The sequence below is a fragment of the Semicossyphus pulcher genome, unplaced genomic scaffold, assembly GCF_022749685.1.
Source record: "Semicossyphus pulcher isolate SPU_LCO1_2020_fin unplaced genomic scaffold, fSemPul1.0.p SCAF_5, whole genome shotgun sequence".
Classification (NCBI taxonomy): domain Eukaryota; kingdom Metazoa; phylum Chordata; class Actinopteri; order Labriformes; family Labridae; genus Semicossyphus; species Semicossyphus pulcher.
Window position 1 is genome coordinate 17,986,714 of NW_027211726.1, and position 21,972 is coordinate 18,008,685.

The window sequence follows — 21,972 nt, forward strand, 5'->3', positions numbered from 1 at the left end:
CTGATTTAAACCATTACAGGATACATTGCATAACTCTGAATCAGAGTTCCCACGGGTCCTTAAAAAGTCTTCAAAGGTCTTTAATTAAAATCAAGGAAATTAAGGTCATAAAATTGTCTTAAATTTGCCGTAGGTATTACATTTGCTGCGATTAAGGCTGATGCGAAAATTGTCATGCAGTGTCCTAACATTACCATAACAAAAGAAGCAAGCCAAGTTGTTTGACCGTAATGTCTCTGACACTCAGCGAGCTTTACGTGTTTACGTTTTGCTCGCGAGCTACAAACAGTGACGTCCGGCTGCGTGACATTATATCATCGTCATCAGTCGCGGTTTGTGGCTAGACGCAGATGAGCTAAGATGTGGAGATGCAGGTTTAGCTAAAATTGGTTGAAAGGAGAGAGGTTTTCGGAGGTGGTTGGCGCTAGCAAGAAGCGACGATGCAAGGTGCAATTTATGCCGAAAAACATTCTCGTTAGAGGCCACGGGGGGAACGTTGTGGAATCCCACATAAGATCTCATACTCAGCAGAAACAGCAGCAGCAGCAGCAGCAGCAGCTAGTGGGGCTATACCTGCGTTGTTTGCACATAGCAGACCTAAAAGAGAACAATATTGTGTGTGTGTGTGTGTGTAATTGGGATGCGTGCATTGCAGTTATGGGGCAGGCCAGGTATTAAAATGTAACAGGATCGGTCCTGATGTACTGTTATTAATGTTCTGTGTTGTTCTACACGTCCAACATTTCAACAAATTATATCAGAAGCTAAAAGTTTAATTGATTGTTTCCTCTGTCCTGTCAAGTTTATAACTAGTTTTGCTGTCCAAGTGCAGTGAAACATTAAAAAAAGACCGAAAGCAGCCTTTCTAAGTAAGAAAAAAGTGTTCTTTTAATTGGCACTGTTCTCAGCAGTGAACAAAAGAAAGGAAAAGTTACATTTTATTAAGTTTTGTTGAGTTTTGTTTTCCAAATTCGGTCAAATTCAGTCTCTTTTTTTCTCGAATACGAATACACAAATGCAACTTAACATTTTGAAAGTTTGGATAAAAACCATGTTGAATACAAACTCCTCTCAAATCACTGCTTCTTATTTTCTCACTTCCCCTCCTTACCCCTCCGTGTCTCTCTCTCCGTCCCGCTCTCCTGCCATTCATCTCAGTTTCTTCCCTTGTTATCTTTCTCTCCTTCTCTTTCTTGCTTGTTCCCTCTCTTCTGTGTTGCATAACCGTCTGACCCCTCCTCACCACACTGTTCAAGTATGTACTTTGTGTGTTTTTCTTTTTCATGGTTTGCATTCTTTCTCAGGCTGAATTCATGTTGTTCCTGGGGGCTGCTGTTTGCACTTAAGTCTATGCAGATTATTTGTGTGTGGATAAAGTGGGTGTGTGCGCGTAGTTTCATATGCATAGTGGGGAAAGATTTACTCTTGTGTTGGTGTGTTTTCTAGAAGCCTTTTGATGTCGGGTGTATGCGCGCGCACGCGCCTGTGTGTGTGTTAAGAAGCCGCCTTCCTCCTCTTGGCTCAGAGTTGTTTTTCTTGGCATCAGTGTAAAGACTGCAAGTGTGTTATCGGAAAGATCAACAATTTGCTTCTGTATCAAGAACACAGACGGCACAACAACTTCTTCCCTTTTGTTTTTATTGTAGTTTCTATGTAATTGGTTACATAATCTACTTTTTTTTCTCTCACACAGGATTTCTGCCCCGGCATGTTTTCATTGATGGTTTAGAGAGACTGGAGAGGTCAGAGGAGGTAAAGGGGAAACTTCTGATAAAGCTTCCTGGTTCATATTCGAACCCTGGATGATGTGATCTAATTGCACGTCTCCTTTCGACCACTTTGCCACCAAACTTGTTATCATGACATCACATCTGGGCTGCTGGGCGCGGTCTGGGTGACAGCCCAAAATGTAATTAATGTCATGCAGTGTCAGATCTGTTTACATCAGGCCTCAGTGCCTTTCTTATCAGCTGTCAGCATCTCTTTGAGGACTTAATCTCAGCTCGTTACATAATGAAGAGGCAATAATTCTGTAAAAGTAAACATCTGTTGTGTCCAAAATCATTCATTACTTCTGACTCACTTAAAGGGCCAGTTCGCCAGTTCTCAACCTCAGTCCTATCATGCTATTATGGGGAGTTAATGCCATTGTGATATAAAAAAAATGGAGGACGCTATCTGCTTCTCCAATAGGCCGTGGAAAACCTCCACCAGACTACGTAAAACGCTCATCTGGCGGAAGCCAGGGAGCTTGCTAAACTACACTTCTTCAATCTAGGACGAAATGAAATGTAGACTGCAGACCTGAAGAGTTGTTAGACGATCCACCGGTATATTCTCATCGTATTTCGGATTCTGTACCGCTCTGAGTCGTTGCCTGCAGCGATCAAAGTCCTTGAATGGAAAACGGTAGTATTTCACTCCAGCGTCTCTCGCTGGGCCGTTCCTTTCAGAGGGAGGGGTGCAATGCACGCTGGCTGTTGTAGGAATGGAGAATGGAACAGCTTTGACTGACAGTGGCTTTTTACAGGGGCGAACTGCTCCTTTAAGAGGGAGCTTTATGTGGCGTACTAAAAAGTGAGCTCAATTGCAAATTTACAAAACACTTTTTGCGCTGGTAAGTGCATCATCACTATTTTTTTTTTCTTTCAGTGCAATGCATGATGGTATATAGTGTAAAAAAATTGTCAAAAGTCGGTAGAGCAGGCGCCCCATGTACAGAGGCTACAGTCCTCGTCGCACTGATCACAGGTTCGACTCCCAGTCTGCCCATCATTTGGTGCATGTCAGCCCCCACTCTCTACTCCCAACATTTCCTCTCTATCTTCAGCTGTCCTGTCAATAAAGCCAAAGGCCAAAAAAATAATCTTTAAAAGAAGCAAAACAAAAAAACATTCGGCAACACCACAAAATTGCAAACTCACTATATAGTGGACTGTGAGCTGTGAGGGACTTAGACACATACATTTTCTATATGTGGATTCAAGACCTGGTAAAACTTTCATTTTGAAAATCCATCCCACTGGATTTCAGATGATTTTGTTTGATATAACAGCTGAGTAAATTTCTGTATACTTAAATCACATTGAAATAATAATGTATCGTTAACTCACTATAGTGTGTCATAAGTTATTGACGGTTGGGTTGAAGAACTGAACGATTAATTAAAAAGACATTTTAAAATTGCAGATTATTTTACTGCATTATGCAACTTTAAAACAGCTCCAGTTATCTAAGCAAAGTCAAAGATGTTTCAGAGTCTTGAACAAGACATCGTGCTGCCATGAACACCTCCAGTTTGTTTCTTCAAGTGTGCAGCCAAGACAGAGGCTTCGCTATCGGGAATCAAACCAGAGCTGGCAGGAGTGGGCGAGTGTTTTTTATACATATTTTTTTCTCAATAACCTCTGAACTACCTGAACGCCCCTACAATGAATCATTATAAGGTGCAAAATTAAGACAAATATTCCGTCTTGCAGTTGCGGGTGTTATATCATCCCTGTCTTTTCACAGTAACGTAGACACGGACAGTTATGTAACGTTGAACTGAAGTTTAACTTCTGAAGTTAGTTTATTTATAAAGCCCCAAACCACAAATTAGCCTCAAACACCCTCAACCCTTTAAAACCTTTGATCCAGATAACAGAAAGTCCCACAAGAAACGGCTTTAAACTGGGAAAAGAGACAGAAACATCTGGAAAGTTAAATTGAAACTGCACATCACAGCATTATGTAAAACAGAGTTCACAAGCACTGTAGATGTGGTGGGCAGAATCGTATTTAAAGGGCTGCTCATTTTTTAATCATATTGTATTTAAGCAGATGAAGGTTTTAGGAGAAATCAGACACACACCTGAGGAGGAGGAATATACATACACCTTTGTGATTTGAACATCTGCATCACACTCCTGTATCTGAGTCATCGGGGCACGTCTACACACACACACACGGAGCACTTTGGGCATGTTGTTGTGTCTGACCCGAGTCAAACCCCCAGCTGCTTCTCTCAGGATCAGACAACTCCTTTCATCAGACAATCACACAGATAGTGTGTGAGTGCATGTGTTTGCTTGTTCGTGTCAGCCGGTTATTGACTTGTTTTTTTGTGGTTACTGAGGTATCTGTGACTGCTCTGTGTTAGGGCTCCATGATGTCTAAAATAAAATCAAAGCTCTAAATGCTATCACAGATATTGATTACTGTGCTGTTGGCACTTTGTATAACCTTTAGGACTTCTTTCAAGGTTTAGCAGATGTGTTTGCAACAGAGCTAATGCTATCATCACCAAGATATTGTGTAAAGAAGCCTTTGATACAGCCTAAAATGCAGTGTCGGCTATCTGTTGGGATATCCGATACGATAATTTATTAGCACCCAAAAAACCGACTTGTTTCTCCTCAAAAGCAGTGGCCCACACAAAAATATTTTATATATTGTAGTTGCCACTACCTACTTAAGTTTTAAAGCACAGAAGTGGTAAATCATCATGTGACGTTAGCAAACAGCAACAGTGCAGAGCTAGCGTAAAGTGTAACGGTAGTCATAGCTAGCAAACTGTTAGCATAGTTTTCCTATCACTATTTTAAGGCTGTATTTCTTAAGTTAAAGATCATTAAAAAAGGTTAAATGACCAAATGAAGCATTTTCAGTTAAACTTTGAACGTTCTCTGGTGGGTACAGGACATCAGAAGGGGTGTGCTAGCTAACGGTTGCTATAATTAGCTTAGCTTGTTTGAAGGTGCGCAGCTTGTTTTAATGTTAGGATTTCTATAGTTCCCAGAGCCAGGCAATCGGTATCGGTATCAGAATCAGTATAGGGGAGAACAAATATCAGTATATGACTAAACACAACCTGGTGCAGTCCTAACATATCTGTGTCTTAAAGGAAGAAACAGTGGAGTCGAATGAGAGCCCTGCACACAGCTCTCTGTGTCAGTGTGTTTGCTCCTCGATCCCTCTGACTGCGACAGAGACTGCAGCGAGCAGCTGGAGAAGAGAGACGTCGCTCCTTTATCTCTCCTCCTGCTCCTGCTCCTCTCAGCCTTTGATCTCCCTCTCTCCTCTCCTTTTCCTCTCCTGTCCTCAGGCTGTTTCTTATTGTGCTCCTTTGTCCATCTGGAGCTCTGTTCCCTTTGCTGCCACTGCAGGTGTGTGTGTATGTGTGCGTGTGTCACGTTGCGGTTCAATTTTAAAGCGGGAGATCATTTCAAGTGTCACATTCCTACGTGTCCCCATTGTAATTAATTACACAATACCATTTCTTCTGAGGGCGGGAAATGCAATACTTCCCTTTGATGCTGCCAACAGGATCTGTCTGTGCATGTGTGGATGTATGAGCAGGTGTGTGTGATGAATTTGACTGTGGAGGAGAAATATTTTCATATTGAGTGAAGGGGTCACGACACCTGAGCCTGACTTTTACTTGATTTTCAAGGTGGATGACAACATCAGTAAATGTGACGATGATTTATTTTGCATTAGATCCCTTTAAATGGGTTGATAAAAAAGTGTGGCCTATATGTTAAGTGAACTTTGCATGGTGTCTGGTGGACAGGAAAGGTAATGGTGACACAGTTTGTACTTTAAATTACTTCAAACATATCTGTGTTGCTCACAGACTGCAGATATACAGAGGCAAATATATCTTATAATGAGCCATTTAATTAGTACCTCATACAACCCCACTTCAAAAAACCCAAACTATCCCTTTAAGGCAGAAAGAAAGCATCCAGTATCTTCACCACTTCTCTCTCTGACATGTCGTCTCTCTGTTTTTCTCCCTCAGGAGGCCTTGGGCAGAGTCTGTCTGAAGGAAAGAGGACGAGACGTGTTGGTGTTGAGGAGAGTGACGTCATCAGTGACGTCGCCATCAGACCGGCCCTCACCCACATCGTCGGGGGGCGGGTCAAGAGAGGAGGATTGCGACAAGAGGTGAGTCCCTCCTCCTACAAAACAAGAGCCCTTAAACCAAAAGGGGCAACAAAAAACATAATCATAGGACTCCTCCCTCCTGTTGTCAGTTTGTTTTACTTTGGGATCTCAAGTTGCTACCACACAGTCTTGCACGTACATGCAAAAGATAAGTGTCAAGTGTGTGTGTGTGTTTGTGTGTGCGCGCATTTGTGTAACATAATGTATGCTTTAGCTTCTGGCACAGAGAGGGCCGAGGAGAATGGCTTTTTTGTTTTCAGCTGAAAGGGAAACAAAGATGACACCAAGACGGGTTTACTTACTTCCTTCCACAAATCAGTGTATGGGTTTAGGATCACATGTATGGGTGCGTGTACATGTGTGAGCTTGTGTGTCTGTGTGTGCGTGTGTGTGTGTGTGTGTGTGTGTGTGTGTGTGTATTTCTTCAAAGTCAATGTCTTTGTGCAGTGTGTTTGCTTGTTTTTAAGCCAGTTTGTGCCAAGACCTAAGGCACAATGCAGGGAGTGTCAGTGACAGGCAGGTTAAGTGGGTGTGTGTGTCTGTGTGTGTCTGTATGTGTGTATATACAGTGCTCAGCATCTTCACTAGCAATCAGTTCCCTCTGAGTGCTACTGAAGCAGCTGTCAGAGAGAGGGTTTTATCTCTGGAGCTCTGAACTGACAGGGGCGGACGGCACGCCAGTTCACCCCACAGGAGAGCACCCTTCCTGGGCCTGCAAAGCGTAGATGAGGGCTGATCCCCTGGAAGCGTTTAGATATGAGGATGACCACTGAGCTAGCTACGCTTGCAGAGGCAGAGGAGGACATAGACGAAGAAGATGAGGAGGAGGACGATGATGAGGGGGAAAGCAATCATGATGAAGATGGTAGCAGTTCAGAAATGTGTACATTTGATGTTCCCCATTTCCGCTACATCGATGACGACGACGTTGAGGAGAGTGAGGAGGAAGAGAAGGAGGGAGGATGGAGGGACAGAAGTGGTCGTGCTTGGTTTTCATGCTCTAGTGAGGAAGATTGTCCTGACTCTTCGTCTTACAGGTATGTGGTGGTGTCGGGGACACCGCTCAAGATCTTGGAGCACCTGCTAAGTGACCTGCGGTTGGACGACCAAAGAGGGGCGCCAGAGAGCAGGGAGAGCGGTAAGTTTGTCGACACACACACAGTTGAATTGACATGTTTCGTAAACATCTGTCAGAGGGCATCCATGCACACAATTTACCCTACCCTACTAGATGTATTTTCATAGCTCTTGATTGATTAGCAACTGAAAAGACAAAACAGAGTAAAGTCAAGGGGGACATTTGACTGAACATTTTTGATCACTCATTAGCATTCATAATGTTAGCATTTAACCACTTTGTAGCTAACATTACCATTTAAAAATGTTACATGATCTACTTGGAAAGCTGTGAAATTCCTTGCTAATGGTCATGTTAGCCAGCTAACAGTAAAGGTAGTTTGCTAACGGTCATGTTAGCTAGCAAACAGTAAAGGTAATTTGCTAACGGTCATGTTATCAAGCTAACAGTAAAAGTTTGCTAACGGTCATATTGGCTAGCTAACAGTAAAGGTAGTTTGCTAACAGTCATGTTAGCTAGCTAACAGTAAAGGTAGTTTGCTAACGGTCATGTTAGCTAGGAAGCGTTTAAATGCTAGCATTAACTGTCAATAGCTAATGAGTTGTCAAATCCATCGTCTTAGCGCGAATTATGATTGATTTGACCGATTGATTGCCTTTGTTTATAGGATTTGCCTGATCTGTATACATTAATAAAACATTAGCATTGAGCTTCACACCCAGAGCATGAGGGAAGAAAAATGGCTGCCTTGTGAATATGGTGAATGCGGCTGTATTTCTAAAGATGGAAAACTATAGTTTGATGCAAGTATTAAAAATTAAGTTAAATTAAAGTAATCGTAAACAGTTTTTCATATAGCTGACATGTTTGTCTCTGCTGTTTGACCAAAAGTATGTTCAACACAAAGCAACTCCGCGCCCACTCATTCCAAGAATTTTGTTTCAGCACATTGAGAAAGGTCCGTGTTGGGTTGTGTTGTAACTTGTTGTCGCTTTCATTTTCTCCAAAGTGGGTACATACTCAGGAGGTATGCTCTCCACCTTGATTAGGCTGTGTGTGTGTGTGTGTGTGTGTGTGTGTGTGTGTGTGTGTGTGTTTGGCTGCATGAGTCAGTCAGCCCTCACACCATAGCCAGGTGCGACTGTGCAGTCACTCAGCCATGTCATTGCCTGTAAATATGAGAAACACTCGAGAGGTTAAACGCTTTAATGAGTTTGTGAAACGATTCCCTCGGGCTGCTGCAGGCGTTCCTGCTGCAAACCATTTCAGTGGGCTGTTAACCATCATTTTCACAGTCCTCAAGACCACCCACCAGGAGTTATATTACTCATCTGCTGTTTAACCTCAGGAAATGTTTTGTCACTTGTTTTCAGGGTGTTGTGAGCAGATTATTTTGATGGATAAATTATGATTATATCTATCCTGATTTATCCTGACTATTTTTTCGTGTACTTGGTTAGCCCTTTATTGATAAAATCTTAAAAAGTGTTAGGGTTAAAGTAGCTAAAACAAAACAATCGGTGAAGTACCAGCGTATATAAGAATAAACTGCAGCGTCCCAGTTCAAGTCTAACAGTGACTTTTGATGCATCTCTGTCACTGTCATGAAATGCTCAAGAGCAGGGAAACTGGACCCAAATGCCAGCACAGGTAGGCAGGTACGGCAGACAACTGAAGAATGAAACTGGTCCAGGAACGAAAATCCGAATAAACATGCTAGGGTCGGCTGCATGCAAACACAAACATACCTGATGAACTGGCAAAAAAACTATGATAAGAGGCTGGCTTTATGCTGGAGAGCTGACAACGTGTAATGTAACACAGGTGTGTGAGTAGTAGAGTCCAGGCCAATGACTATAAAGATGGATGACGTGTCATCTTGCATTGGTGACGTCTTTTGGATCCAGAGTTGTGCAGTAGCGATCAGGGGGTGGAGCCACTGTAGCCACTTCCACTAACCAAAACACATATTTAGCAGCAGAACAGCTTCATTGTCTTGGTCTGAAGCAGACGTTCACAGATATGGAAACTTTAATGACTGTAGTGATTGTTTTAGTTACGCCTTCTCTTACCATTCCTCCTCTACTCTGCTAATGCAGAACAGATCGGCTGCAGGAGCCGTATTTGTCAACAGAGCTGTCAATCATCCTTTTTACAGCATCAAATAAAACTAAAACTACTTGTCAGAAAAATTAACACAGGATGTAAATGAAAAGAACTAACTATAATGGCAGAAACCATGTTTGAGAAAAATGTATTTGACGTGTATTTTGATTTTATAATTTGACTCATGTCCCATCTGTTAACATGGAGGGGGCGGGCTTTATGACCTATACTGCAGCCAGTCAGCAGGGGGCGATGGAGAGGGTTTGGCTAAACTTTTAGGGAGCTGTCATGTAGTCCATCTTTTTGTATTTGCTGTGTTTGAAATCGGATACTTTATGGTACATACTGCATACTGCGTTTGGCAGTAGTATGTAGTACAGAGCTGTTCAAAATTTGTTTGCAGTATACAGCTCCAGGCGCCAGTTTCTGGTTTTGGAAAGGGGAAGTAAACAATAGCGTGCCAAAATTAAAAAGCTGCTTCTTCAGCTATAGCGCCCTCTTCTGCACCTCTTCTTCTGCCGTCTGCCATTTCAACTGCTGTTATGACGTTTCAGCGCTTTGCATTGTGGGATACAGTAGGCGAGGTAGACTGATCTGATGCATACTGGAGATTTTTTCTGAATCAGCGCGACATCCGGGTATTTTTGGCATACTGCACATTTTGCTTTTGTTTGCATACTACATTTTGACCTAATCAGTTGGTACTGCTCGTATAGTATGGCATTTCGAACACAGCATCAAACTGGAGGGAAACACACAAAGGCAGGAAGTAACAAACATGTGTCATAAACGACAAAATAAAACAGGAAACACTAAAAAACCAAACTCGAAAATTAAAAATCCTCACATTCGAGAATAATTAATAGGATGTTATGAGGATATCATTTGACTTATCACTTTGTGCCAGTTTTTAAAATATGGTTAATGTATAAGATAATCAATCCTGGTAAAAAGTAAGTAAAAATCACACTATATTTGTTGTTATAATCTTTAGATCTTAACTTCTTTTAACTGTCCAGTGTCATCGTGGAGCCCAGGTCCAGTAGAATAACACCTTTTATCACAGAGGGGCATCTGGGTCCCAACCTGTGTTTTATGAAACCTGCTCCTGTTTGCACCGTTTAAAGACAAGGCGTCTTTATTTATGGTCTCCTCAGCAGCACCAGTTCCCAGCAGTCCACAGGGAGCCATCTCACTGAATTGCAGGAAGCAAACGAAGAAAGACGGAGAGATGAATGCAGGAGAGAGAGAGAGAGAGAGAGAAGACTGAGGTGGTCTTTGTGTGATTTTTATTCACTCAAAGGAGAGGCAGAATCAGGGATGCAGATCAAGAGTGTGTGTTTTCTCTCTGTATCTGTGTGCGTGCATCTATCGGTCTATGTGCGCTGAATAAGCATGAGGGTGAGCGTGTGTGTGTGTGTGTGTGTGTGTCGAGGCCCTCTGGGGTGTTGCTGAGCATCAGTGTGCCGTTTTAGCGGGCTTAGCCGTGCAGCATGTTGAACAGGCTCGAACACGCTTCCACAGAGAGAGAGAGCGATTACCCCAACCGTCCCTCCTCGTGTACACGTAAAAACACTCACACACACACACACACACGTGAAAAAACACAGCAGATTACCGCGATTAGTTCAGCACACACACATATGTTCTCTCCTCTTCCTTTCTCTCCCACAAGAGATAAAGTCCCCAAGGTCAGAAGTGAATGAGTTATTCATCAGGGTGCTGTGAGTGTGTGTGTGTTTGACTTTGTGCGTGCCAGCGGGCAAACGCAGAGGGCATATGTTGAAGATGAAAATGGATATTTATCATCGCAGAGAGCTGAGCGTAGGAGGGGAGTAGTAGCGGGAGGAAATGTAGCCGCCGAGAGGGAGAAAATGAAAAACGGGGGTTGTAGGAAAAGGGGGGCGGACGGTGATAGTTTGACAGAGAGAGAGAGAGAGAGAGAGAGAGAGAGAGAGAGAGAGACTGCTGGTCAAGTAGCTCTAGCATCCACAGATTGAGGAAAAGGTTCTAAAAGGAGGAGTGACAGTAAGTCAGCGGGGTTAAAAAGTGATAAGCTCAGTCAGACCTGCCTAAAAATATTTCTTGAGAAAAGTTGTGTTTTTATTTCTAAAGAGAAGACGGTCGATCAAATATTAATGCTGCGGCCTCTGCTCGCTCTTCTATAATTGATTTCTTTGCTCTCTGCCTGACGGAGCCATATTTGGGTCACACATTTTCCCAGGGAAAGAGTTTGACACCGCACACACAAACGCCCCGGCTCCCTCACACCACCAACAATGGCTCATTACCCATCTGCCACGAGGGCTGTTTATATCCGGTTCTTAGCCATTGAACACCTGCTGAGTCTCTCACACACACACACACACACTTGCAGCTCGCTCTCTGATTAATTTCTTCCTCAGTGTTTGTAGTTTAGAGTGTGAAAATACGAGCAGAAATCCTTTATAGTGATGTAAATGTTTGCTTAGCTTGTTCTTAAAGCTACTAATAATTTAGTTTACATGTAGTTTAGTCACATGTAATATATTGAAAAAGGTGTCTTTATTTAAACTGAAACATTAAATAATCTGCGCCATCAGGACTCTATGGGTATAGAGGGTGTAAATGTTTTTGATTGACATGTGATGGAAACATAAGCAAGCTCACTTCAACCACAACATCAAGTTTAGCGGCGATCCCAAAGTGTGTAATGACTGTAGAATTATACTCAAGGCGATGTTTTTTTTTGTTCTGGCGGAGTTGTAAGAGAGGAGTTGCATATTTACACGTCTAACTGACACATGGCTGCATTAGCTTCATTTTGAATCATGCTTCTGGCCAATATTCGCTCTCGCTTTGGTCTCCCTCCAACTCCTGAGGGAAATATCCGCCTCTTTAGCGGCTAAGTGCTCCACTGTGCTCACCAGCTCGTCACTAACGTTATCTGTCTGCTGTTTGGTGCCGAGCAGGTAGTGTAGAGAGGGTTTTTAGAGCTTTTCACTGAGAAGAAATACTGCAGCCAAACATGATGCCATGAGAGTGATGAGAGTGAACCCACACAACAAATTAGCTAAAAGAAGCTTTAATGCTATTTGGAGGTGGGAGGCACTGCAGAGATGCTGATCACTTACTGGGGATTAATCACTTCACATTTGATCCATTTAGATGTAAAATTATTGATTTAAAGGAAGGTAGTTATGGCCGATTAAAGCAACAGCATCACCTGATGAAAACCAAGAAAGAAAGAAAGAAATGTTAGCACAATGTTAAAGGTAGGAGCGATTTAATGGGGACATTTAGAAGGATTATTTATGAAGTGAAGAGTTAAAGACTATTTATAATGTTTTGTAATGTGGCCGAAGCAAAGAGGACACCATTCACTGAAACACAATGCAGACTGAAGCAAGAATTTCACATTATTTTTGTGTGACTGATGCATTTCCTGTCTTTCAGAAATGCTGCTGGATGACTTCCTGTTGACCTACCTGGTGTTCATGTCCACCAATGACCTCTGTCAGGCTCTGCTGGGACAATATCCTTACTGTCAAACTCACACACACACACATAAACACACATATCCTTTCAACCTCCACACCGTCCGTCTTTGTCTCCTTGACCGCTCTCACCTATAGCAGCACTCGCAGCCGGGGCCAGGAGGAGGGCAAAGACGCCCTCTTCAGGAAGCGTAAGGTACTGCAGCTGGTCTCCCACTGGAGCCGGCTCTACAAGGACTTCCTGAAGGAAGAGGAGCACGTCAGGAGCTTCATGAAGGTAGGACACTACTCTTCTCTCGCTCTGTCTCTCTTGTTTGTGAATGATTTAACGAGTTAGATCCTCTCGTGTCCTTTCACTCGTGTCTCGTTCATCTTTATCTGTCTTGGACTTAAACGGGGTTCTCCTTCCTCAAGCTCTGCCCAGACAGAACATCAAGTATATTGTGATGAAAGACAGAGAGCTAAAAAGTGTGTGTATGTGTGTGCATGTGTGTGTGTCCTCCCTGATCTTTTTGTTTGCTGTCTTTCCTGTGAACTGAGTTTCAGCGTCCTCCCACAGGAGCACCACAGAGATGTTTTTATCTCATCCGTCTGACAAAGCAAACAAAAAATGATAAGACAGAAGCACCTTCATATGAAAAGAGCGCTTATATCATAATAGAAGGCTGTATGCTTTTTTTCCAATATGACTCTTGCCATTTCCTTGTTATAGCATCACATCAAAAAAACACAATATAACACATCAGTACATTTCCCTTCAGCTGAAGCTTATGGTCCCAGCTTCTATGATGTTCATGTATGGTTCCCAGAGCTGAACAAAGTCTTGCCGCTTGCCTTTAGCACTGTAGGCCGATACAGTCCCAAGCTCCTTCATCCACAATCTCAATGATGGAGGGTCCATACTCTTCCATAAAGTCCTCCGGATATACACCAATCAGCCATAACATCATGACCACCTGCCTAATATTGTGTAGGACCCCCTTTTGCCACCCTGACACGTCGAGGCATGGACTCCGCTAGACCTCTGGAGGTGTGCTGAGGTGTCTGCCACCAAGACATTTGCAAGTCCTGTAAGTTGCGAGGTGGGGCCTCCAGTAGCTCTTCCGTTGGATCGGACCACACTGGCCGGCCTTCGCACCCCACGTGCATCAATGAGCCCATGACCCTGTCGCCAGCTCACTCTTGGTAGGTCCTGACCACTGCAGGCCAGGAACACCCCACAAGAGCTGCAGTTCTGGAGATGCTCTGACCCAGTCGTCTAGCCATCACAATGTGGTCCTAGTCAAAGTCGCTCACACCCTTACGCTTGCCCATTTTTCCTGCTTCCAACACATCAACTTCAAGGGCAATGAGTTCACTTGCCGCCTAATATATCGCACTCACTGACGGGGGCCATTGTAACAAGATAATGTCCTGTCAGTGGTCATTATGTTATGGCTGTTCGGGGTATTCCAAGCACACAGAGTTTGACATTTGACGGGATTTTGGAGTCAAACACCTCTGACAAACATTTTACAACGTCCTTCCAGAAGTGTGGAATCTTTGGACTTGTCCATAGACAGTGAAAATAAACATTTAGTACAGACATCTGAAATATTAGCAGACATATGGTGAAGTTTGGCGGGAGTTCTGCTTTTGCTCTTTTAAACAAGCCTCGTTCATATCCGTTCATATCGTCGAAATCTTCTTATATATCAGTTTTCCAAGCAGTTTATCTGGTGTTGATTCTATATATGCCACCACTATGCTATAATATTTCGGTAGGTGGCCCTTCCCTTCTAAACTCCCAAGTGTTATTTCCTGAAGTTACACGATAACCAGAAGAAACATTCACATATAAAGCAACTTTAAAAAGTCATTCATTAGATAAGCATTCTAATACTCACCATATGGACAAAATACAATATCCTAAAGAGGACGTCATGGTATTAAAAACAGAAAATATGACACTATTATCACATTCCTCACATTAAAATGCTGCTTGTATCTGTGTTTTTCTCTCATTTTCACATGGAACACCCGAACAGTATTTGAATCCATTCAACACCCGTGACGCCGAAACACAAACACACAAACACGTGAGCTCGTCCACACACGCACCCATCGCTTGTCCCTCCGTGACCCGACGGCTGCATTACTCTGCGCTGCTGCGTTGCCATGGAAACCAAAGTGCGAGGGTTGGTTGGCATTGGGTTTAATCTCATATAGTGAGTGTGTAACCCAGGTGATAGTTGCCTAGTAACAGAGGAATGAGCGGGGGAATTGGGATGTGAGGCTATGGCAGGTCAATGTCAGCGATAAGCAGGTGTGTGGAGATGTGTGTGTGTGTGTTCATGCTTCTTATTATTGTGTCATGCAAACACACAGTTACACACAGACACTTACAGAGCGTGCCCAGTCATCCTCAAAGTACATGTAAAGAATGTGTCTGGTGTTTCTGTAATGTAATCTACCTACGCAGCATTATTTACACTTAATGCTACCAGTAAGAGCGGCACAGACTGTGATGCTAATGCCATGTAGTGCTATGTTGTTGCTTCATATCTCCCTCATAACCTCTTGTCAGTCATATCTTGTCTCTTTGAGATGGGGCTGAAAGACTGAGTACAGGGCAGCAGTGGCATTGACAGAGCAGAGGGAGAGATGGGAAATGTTACAGCCTATATCGACCATAGGCCAAGTTGGGAGGGTGTTATGTGATAGTGGAGAATGACGCATGTCGAGTGTGCAGCTCGAGCTGACTTCCTGAACTAGCTTGTAGGCATCAATCCATTTTCTTACTCAAATGTGTTTGCGATGCACATATTTGAAATGTGTCAAAAGTTTGTTAGGCGTCCCTATAAAGGAACAGTATTTATATTTAATTACGAATTTACCGATTTAAGTAGAAATGTTATGCCATATTTCCTTCTCGATACTCCAGTACCTTGACTTGAGTATTGGCCGATACAGAGTACCCCGTCTGTACCAGTGAGATAAAAATAAACATAGAAATACTAATATTACACACATTATAAGCTGTATACTAGTTACCCGTCATGCATGCAATATTTACTATCATTGTCTTCTAGCCTTGCTCATTGCACTGAAGGTATCCTCACCCTAAAACAAGCTAACGTTAGCTAGTGGCAGCCATAATTATTATTATTACTGTGCAGGTGACTCGTTTGTAGGAGAGGAAACAAGTCGAACTTTTGGGGAGGCCAATAATTTATGGTATCCTATGGGTGCAGAGACTGGTGTACTCACGAATCCTCAAAATCCTATTTTAAGCAGGATTGGAGGAATGTACTCACCTAGTGTCGTATTAGAACAAATCTAAGAGTCTGCAAACATATTTTACCACAAATCAAGAGTTAACATGATCATGTTTGTTTTCTTCTCTTTCTCTCTTTCTGTCAGACCCTGTACAGGTGTGTTTTAGAAGATCTATATGAGTTCCCAACACTCGAGAAAGACCTGAAGGAGTTCCAGAAACTTCTCCGTCGCAGACAGTGAGTGTGTTTATATCTTCAAAGCGACTTTGTTCTCTGTACTAGATATGATAGCCTGTCTCTATGTTTTTATTTTTACTGTGCCTACCTGCTCACCGTTGTGCTTGTGTCTCTGTTGTAGCACTGTGGACGACTGCCCTCCAAACCAAAAGGTAGGTCAGACAGAGGAGATTATTTACTACATTCATGCTGCTTCACACTGTCAGCTATATTTACTGATATGATATCAAATCTGCAGCTCCAGCTTAAAAATGTATAATGAGGTAAATAGTAATATAGTTTTCTTTTATATTAGAGGTGCAATCTTATAATTCTTCCTTCCTTTCAGAGTAAACAAATGTATCAGCAGTTGAGTTTGAAGGAAAACACTTTACAACTCCGAAGCCCACCAGCAGAGACAAGAGAGGGTGAGTAATAAACACAAACATACACGCTACACAAAGTACAACACACTGCCGAGGCCTGAAGACAATTATGTTTAATAACAGTCTGTGAGTTATAATTTTATGCATAATGTGCACATGCAAATTGCTTAAATACAGCGTGTTCAGTTCTCTACAAAAATTAACTCAAGTCTCTCTCTTGAGTTTCTTCTGCATCTGTTTCATTGTGATTTTAAAATGCTTCTTGTCATTGTCACTGTAACATTACAATATGTGTATACTTTTCTTGCAGTTATTTGTTGCGTGTACGTGAGTGCTGACTCTTACCTGAGCGTCCACACACACCCCTCACTGGAGGCCCACGAGCTGCTAAGGATTGTGGGTCTGAAGATGGACAGAGCAGAGGAAGACATGGTGCTTGCTGTGGTGTCGCACACTGGAGGTACACGCACAAACACACAAATACATACATGCACAATATATAATCAGCACATAATTACATCCCCTCTTGAAAATGCTTATTCTCTACACCAGTGGTCTCTGCTCATTTTTGTCTAAAATACCATACACAGATATTTAAACACATAAAAGTCAATATTTATTGACTTTTTTAGGAAGGTTCATTTTAAGCTATTATAACTATTTTACCATTTTTACAGTAGCTACTTGCCATCTACAGTTTATTAATAATTTATACCATGTTTTTGATTAGCTATTCCAACTGTCTGTTCATTACTTTCAGCCAATGTTATCTGGCAATATTCTAACCCTTTATTCCTCACTTTTAGCTATTCTTTAACCTTCTATCTTTTTTTAAACATTTGTTACCTAAAGCTATTACAAAATTTACAGCAGTTATTTAAAACACTCAATTGTCTATCTGTGTTCATTTTTCCAGTACTATTTACTCGAACAAATAAAATAAAAATGATGTATATGTTACTTATACTTACGTATAGCTAACATAAATTGTGTTTAGCCATTGCTTTTAGCTAACATTAACTGAATGTGTTTTACAATTACTTTTAGCTAACGTTAACTGAATCTGTTTAGTCATCATTACTTTTAGCTAACATTAACTGAATCTGTTTAACAATTACTTTTAGCTAACGTTAACTGAATCTGTTTAGTCATCATTACTTTTAGCTAACATTAACTGAATCTGTTTAACAATTACTTTTAGCTAACATTAACTGAATCTGTTTAACAATTACTTTTAGCTAACATTAACTGAATCTGTTTAACAATTACTTTTAGCTAACGTTAACTGAATATGTTAAGTCATCATTACTTTTAGCTAACATTAACTGAATCTGTTTAACAATTACTTTTAGCTAACGTTAACTGAATATGTTAAGTCATCATTACTTTTAGCTAACATTAACTAAATCTGTTTAACAATTACTTTTAGCTAACGTTAACTGAATATGTTAAGTCATCATTACTTTTAGCTAACGTTAACTGAATCTGTTTAACAATTACTTTTAGCTAACGTTAACTGAATATGTTAAGTCATCATTACTTTTAGCTAACATTAACTAAATCTGTTTAACAATTACTTTTAGCTAACGTTAACTGAATGTGTTGAGTTATTACTTTTAGCTAACGTTAATTAACGTCATTAGCTTTAGTTCAACTCTACTATATTCCATGACTTTTTGATAGTTTAAACTGTAAACTGTCTTTTCATTCATTTTAGCTGACAATGTTTTACTTTTCATTAACTCTCCTTCATATCATTGATCAAATATTACTAAAATATTATTAAATATATAAAACTCAGCATACAATTTCTCTTAAATTCAAATCATAATTTCTCCCAACACTAAATTACACCAGTTTGGAATTCACTGTTCTGTTATAATATTGGCTCTAAATGATCATCATCATCTCTCTCTGTCCTTTCTGTTTGTGTTTCTGCAGAGCGGAGGGTGTTGCAGTCCAGTGACTGCGTGTATTCAGAGTCTCTGACCCCACAGGGGAAGCTCATGGCCTGTCGCAGGGACCTCACTGAGATCTTGGTAAGTAAATGTACTGTTCTGTTTGCTTCTGTCATTCTGTAATATTTAATTTTTCATCTTTTGAAGGCATTAGTAGATGTTAAAGCAAACCACAACCTCTCAAAGATACAATTTTCTCCCTTAGATATGTTTTGTAGCCTCTTCGTCTTATAGCTAAATCAGGCATAAAAATTAATAACCTAATTCTTCACAGCTGTATGTTGAGTCACATAATATAAGCAAGCCAGAAAGACTTAAGCAGAGTGATCGTCAAAAACTCTGACTCAGTTGAGGAGAAAAGGTTTGAGCCACAATGGTTTTGTTGTCACCCAGCCGTGACAGCGGGATTGTAAAGTGCTGCATCAGAGTGAAGTGTTGTTCTGTAATGGTATGTTTTCACAGCAGAGCTTCAGGTGTGAATCTTTAAATTACTTTGCAATGTGGATTTTGGTTTCTTGTTGGATATTCAGAAGCCAAACTAATTTTAAAGAATCTACTGGCTGGCAGGCAGAAGTGTAGTTCATATGGTGACCTGTAACTAGAGTAGGACAGAACAATTGTGTCGTAGGGATCACCACTCCCGTCTCAGCTTTCATTTCTCTTTGTTTCCAGGCTGGAGGCTCTCTCTCTAATGGCACTGTTATACATTGTTTCTCGAAAAAGTTCTTGAAAGTTTTTTTGTACTTTATTATAAATGTGACATATTGTTGCTACTGTTAAACTTATTTGCAGATAGCTTTGTTCCTGTAAATAATCGTCACCTGTGTGTTTGCACAGTAAGTACAGTGCTATTTCCGCGGGTACATTGCGTTTCTGTGTACTGATTTAACTTTCCTTTGTGTGCGCAGCCTCCTTTAACAGACAGCGCTGAGCTAAGCAAGAGGCCGGTGCGACTCTTAGGTATTAACACCTGGGATGTGGCAGCTGCTCTCACACACCTGGACTGGAGCCTCTTCAAATCCATCCACGAGGTATACACACACATACACACAAATATATGCACGTGGTGTGTGCCTATAGCTTATAATAAATTCATATTCATGAGATTGCTGAAACATGAACATTAAAGATGCCAATGCTTTACATAATTTGCTGGATTATGAGTACAGAAAGCCTCCTTGCAGCTGAGCGGCTGTCAGAAGAGCTCAATCTTTGAGAAAAGGAGTCATAGCACAGAAGAAGAAACACAGGCTGCATCTTGATGCTGTTATGTGGACGTTATTGTATCTTTAGGAAATCTAGGCACTGATTTGTGCTGGATTTCAATTCTTATAATACGAGCATTTGCTGTTTTATATGATTGTGTTTTGATTTTATTTATATTTTGGACCATTGTTGGTCAAAAAGAGCAACAGACGGATTTTGCATCTAATAATGTACGACTGAACTTTTCTAAATACCTTGATATATTCCACACCTGCAGCAGGAGCTGGTGTACTACACCCTCAGCCGCGCTCCTGGCAGCGGCCACACAGCGGCGCTCTCAGTCCTGCTGCAGCGCTGCAACGAGGTCCAGCAGTGGGTCATGTCCGAGGTGCTCATGTGTGTGTCGCTCAACAAGCGAGTCCAGCTGCTCAAGAAGTTCATCAAGATCGCTGCTCAGTAAGAAAACACACTATCAGAAAAATACACAAATATAGGTATACTGCATATGACTGCTTGATATATTTTGTTACATTTTTGTGTACTTCTAGTTGTAAAGCCCAAAGAAATTTGAACTCAGCATTCGCCATCATCATGGGACTTAACACAGCAGCTGTCAGCCGACTCAACCAAACCTGGGAGGTAAACATGCCCATTGTAATATTGAGTGCATTTCTACGCGTGGATGAATGTTGGAGATCAACTCTGACAAAATACTTTACTTTCAGAAATGTCCCGGAAAGTTCAAGAAGCTTTTCTCTGAGTTGGAGCTCATCACGGTGAGATTCACCAAACAGAAACACAGACAAATGCCGAACTTGAGATATGTTCCACTTTTCATTTGATAATCACATCTTACAAATCTCTTCTTCCTTCACAATCTTTCTTCTCACTCTTCTTTATTCAGGATCCATCTCTGAACCATAAAGCCTACAGAGAAGCCTTCAAGAGGATGAAACCTCCCAAGATCCCTTTCATGCCTCTTCTCTTGAAAGGTATCATCTCAAACCCTCAAAACACACACACACACACACACTACATTGTTTTCTGTTAGGTACACTTAATACAGTTGTCCCCTTCTCTCAGACATCACCTTTATCCACGAGGGGAATAAGACCTTCCATGACAACCTGGTCAACTTTGAGAAGCTGGTGAGTTGAGTCAAAATGTCGCGCAGTAAAGGTCACTTATGAGTAAAATGATTGTCATTTAGTAAAAACATTCATAAGAGGATGAGATAATTAACAGGAGATGGACTGAATTATCACATAAATGGTATAAAAGAAGCTATTTATATTGAGCTTTTCACCCATTCACACACTCACTCAGTTTTGCGTTCAGTCTCTTACCTGAGGACAACATGTGGACGTGTGGTGCTGGGGATCTTGCTGTTAACCCTCCAATTAGCAGACAAACCGACTCTACCTACTGAGCCACAGCTGCTCCCATCAAACACTCCTTTCACAGCAATTTATCAGAGCAGCATGTGGCTAAAAGGAAAGACAAACCATCTGAGTTTTTATAAGTTAGGAGAATAAGAGACAAACAGGCCAATCAGTCATGCTCAGGTGCTGATGTGTTTCATCTCTGCCCTCAAGGTCAGCCACAAGCTACAGGCTGATAGACTGTGCATCAATAAAGCCAGCGAGAAAACTCTTGAGTGTGTATTAAAGTAACTGGTAACCTTGCATAATAACTGTATTGTGTGTTAATTAATGACTGTATATATAGACGGACAACGCTTCAGTACCTCCTCTCACTGTACAAAAGTGAAGCCAAAATGCCTCCAGAAGCGGGCGCTGAGATCTTTTGGAGCCAGAGTCTGCGCAGTGTAGATCAGCTGGTCGAGCGGCGTTATTGACGTACCGCCCCTTCCACTAACCACAACACACATTTAGCTTTAAGAAAAAACAGCAAGGACCCCACACGTCGGCGTGTTTAACAGCAGAACAGCTTCTTGTGTTGGTCTGAAGCAGACGTTCACAGATATGGAAACTTCAATGACTGTAGTGATTGTTTTAGTTACGTCTCCTCTCGCCGTTCCTCCTCTACTCTGCTAATCAGGAACAGATCAGCTGCAGGAGCCGTATTTGTCAACAGAGCTGTCAATCATCCTTTTGACAGCATCAAACAACTAATTAAAAATAAGCTTGTCAGAAAATTGAAAACTTTGATGTAAATCAGGATGATAATAACTAACTATAACGACAGAAACCATGTTTGAGAAACATTTATTTGGCGTGTATTTTGATTTTATAGTTTGACTCATGTCCCATCTGTTAACATGGAGGAGGCGGGCTTTATGACCTATATTGCAGCCAGTCAGCAGGGGGCGATAGAGAGGGTTTGGCTTCACTTTTA

The 21,972-nt window shown here is 41.5% G+C and overlaps 1 protein-coding gene across 1 annotated transcript in view; it reads left to right on the forward strand.

The window, feature by feature from the left end:
• The window catches only part of rapgef5a (Rap guanine nucleotide exchange factor (GEF) 5a), a 61,021-nt gene that overhangs the window by 34,232 nt on the left and 4,817 nt on the right, over positions 1–21,972 (forward strand). Inside the window, exons 10-24 of the mRNA XM_069680943.1 lie at positions 5,786–5,931; positions 6,969–7,069; positions 12,551–12,629; positions 12,724–12,868; positions 15,994–16,085; positions 16,207–16,237; positions 16,414–16,492; positions 16,761–16,910; positions 18,392–18,489; positions 19,317–19,439; positions 19,892–20,070; positions 20,163–20,253; positions 20,340–20,390; positions 20,519–20,606; positions 20,698–20,762. Coding sequence (XP_069537044.1) covers positions 5,786–5,931; positions 6,969–7,069; positions 12,551–12,629; positions 12,724–12,868; positions 15,994–16,085; positions 16,207–16,237; positions 16,414–16,492; positions 16,761–16,910; positions 18,392–18,489; positions 19,317–19,439; positions 19,892–20,070; positions 20,163–20,253; positions 20,340–20,390; positions 20,519–20,606; positions 20,698–20,762 — 1,518 coding nt within the window. The remainder of the gene's footprint in view (positions 1–5,785; positions 5,932–6,968; positions 7,070–12,550; positions 12,630–12,723; positions 12,869–15,993; positions 16,086–16,206; positions 16,238–16,413; positions 16,493–16,760; positions 16,911–18,391; positions 18,490–19,316; positions 19,440–19,891; positions 20,071–20,162; positions 20,254–20,339; positions 20,391–20,518; positions 20,607–20,697; positions 20,763–21,972) is intronic.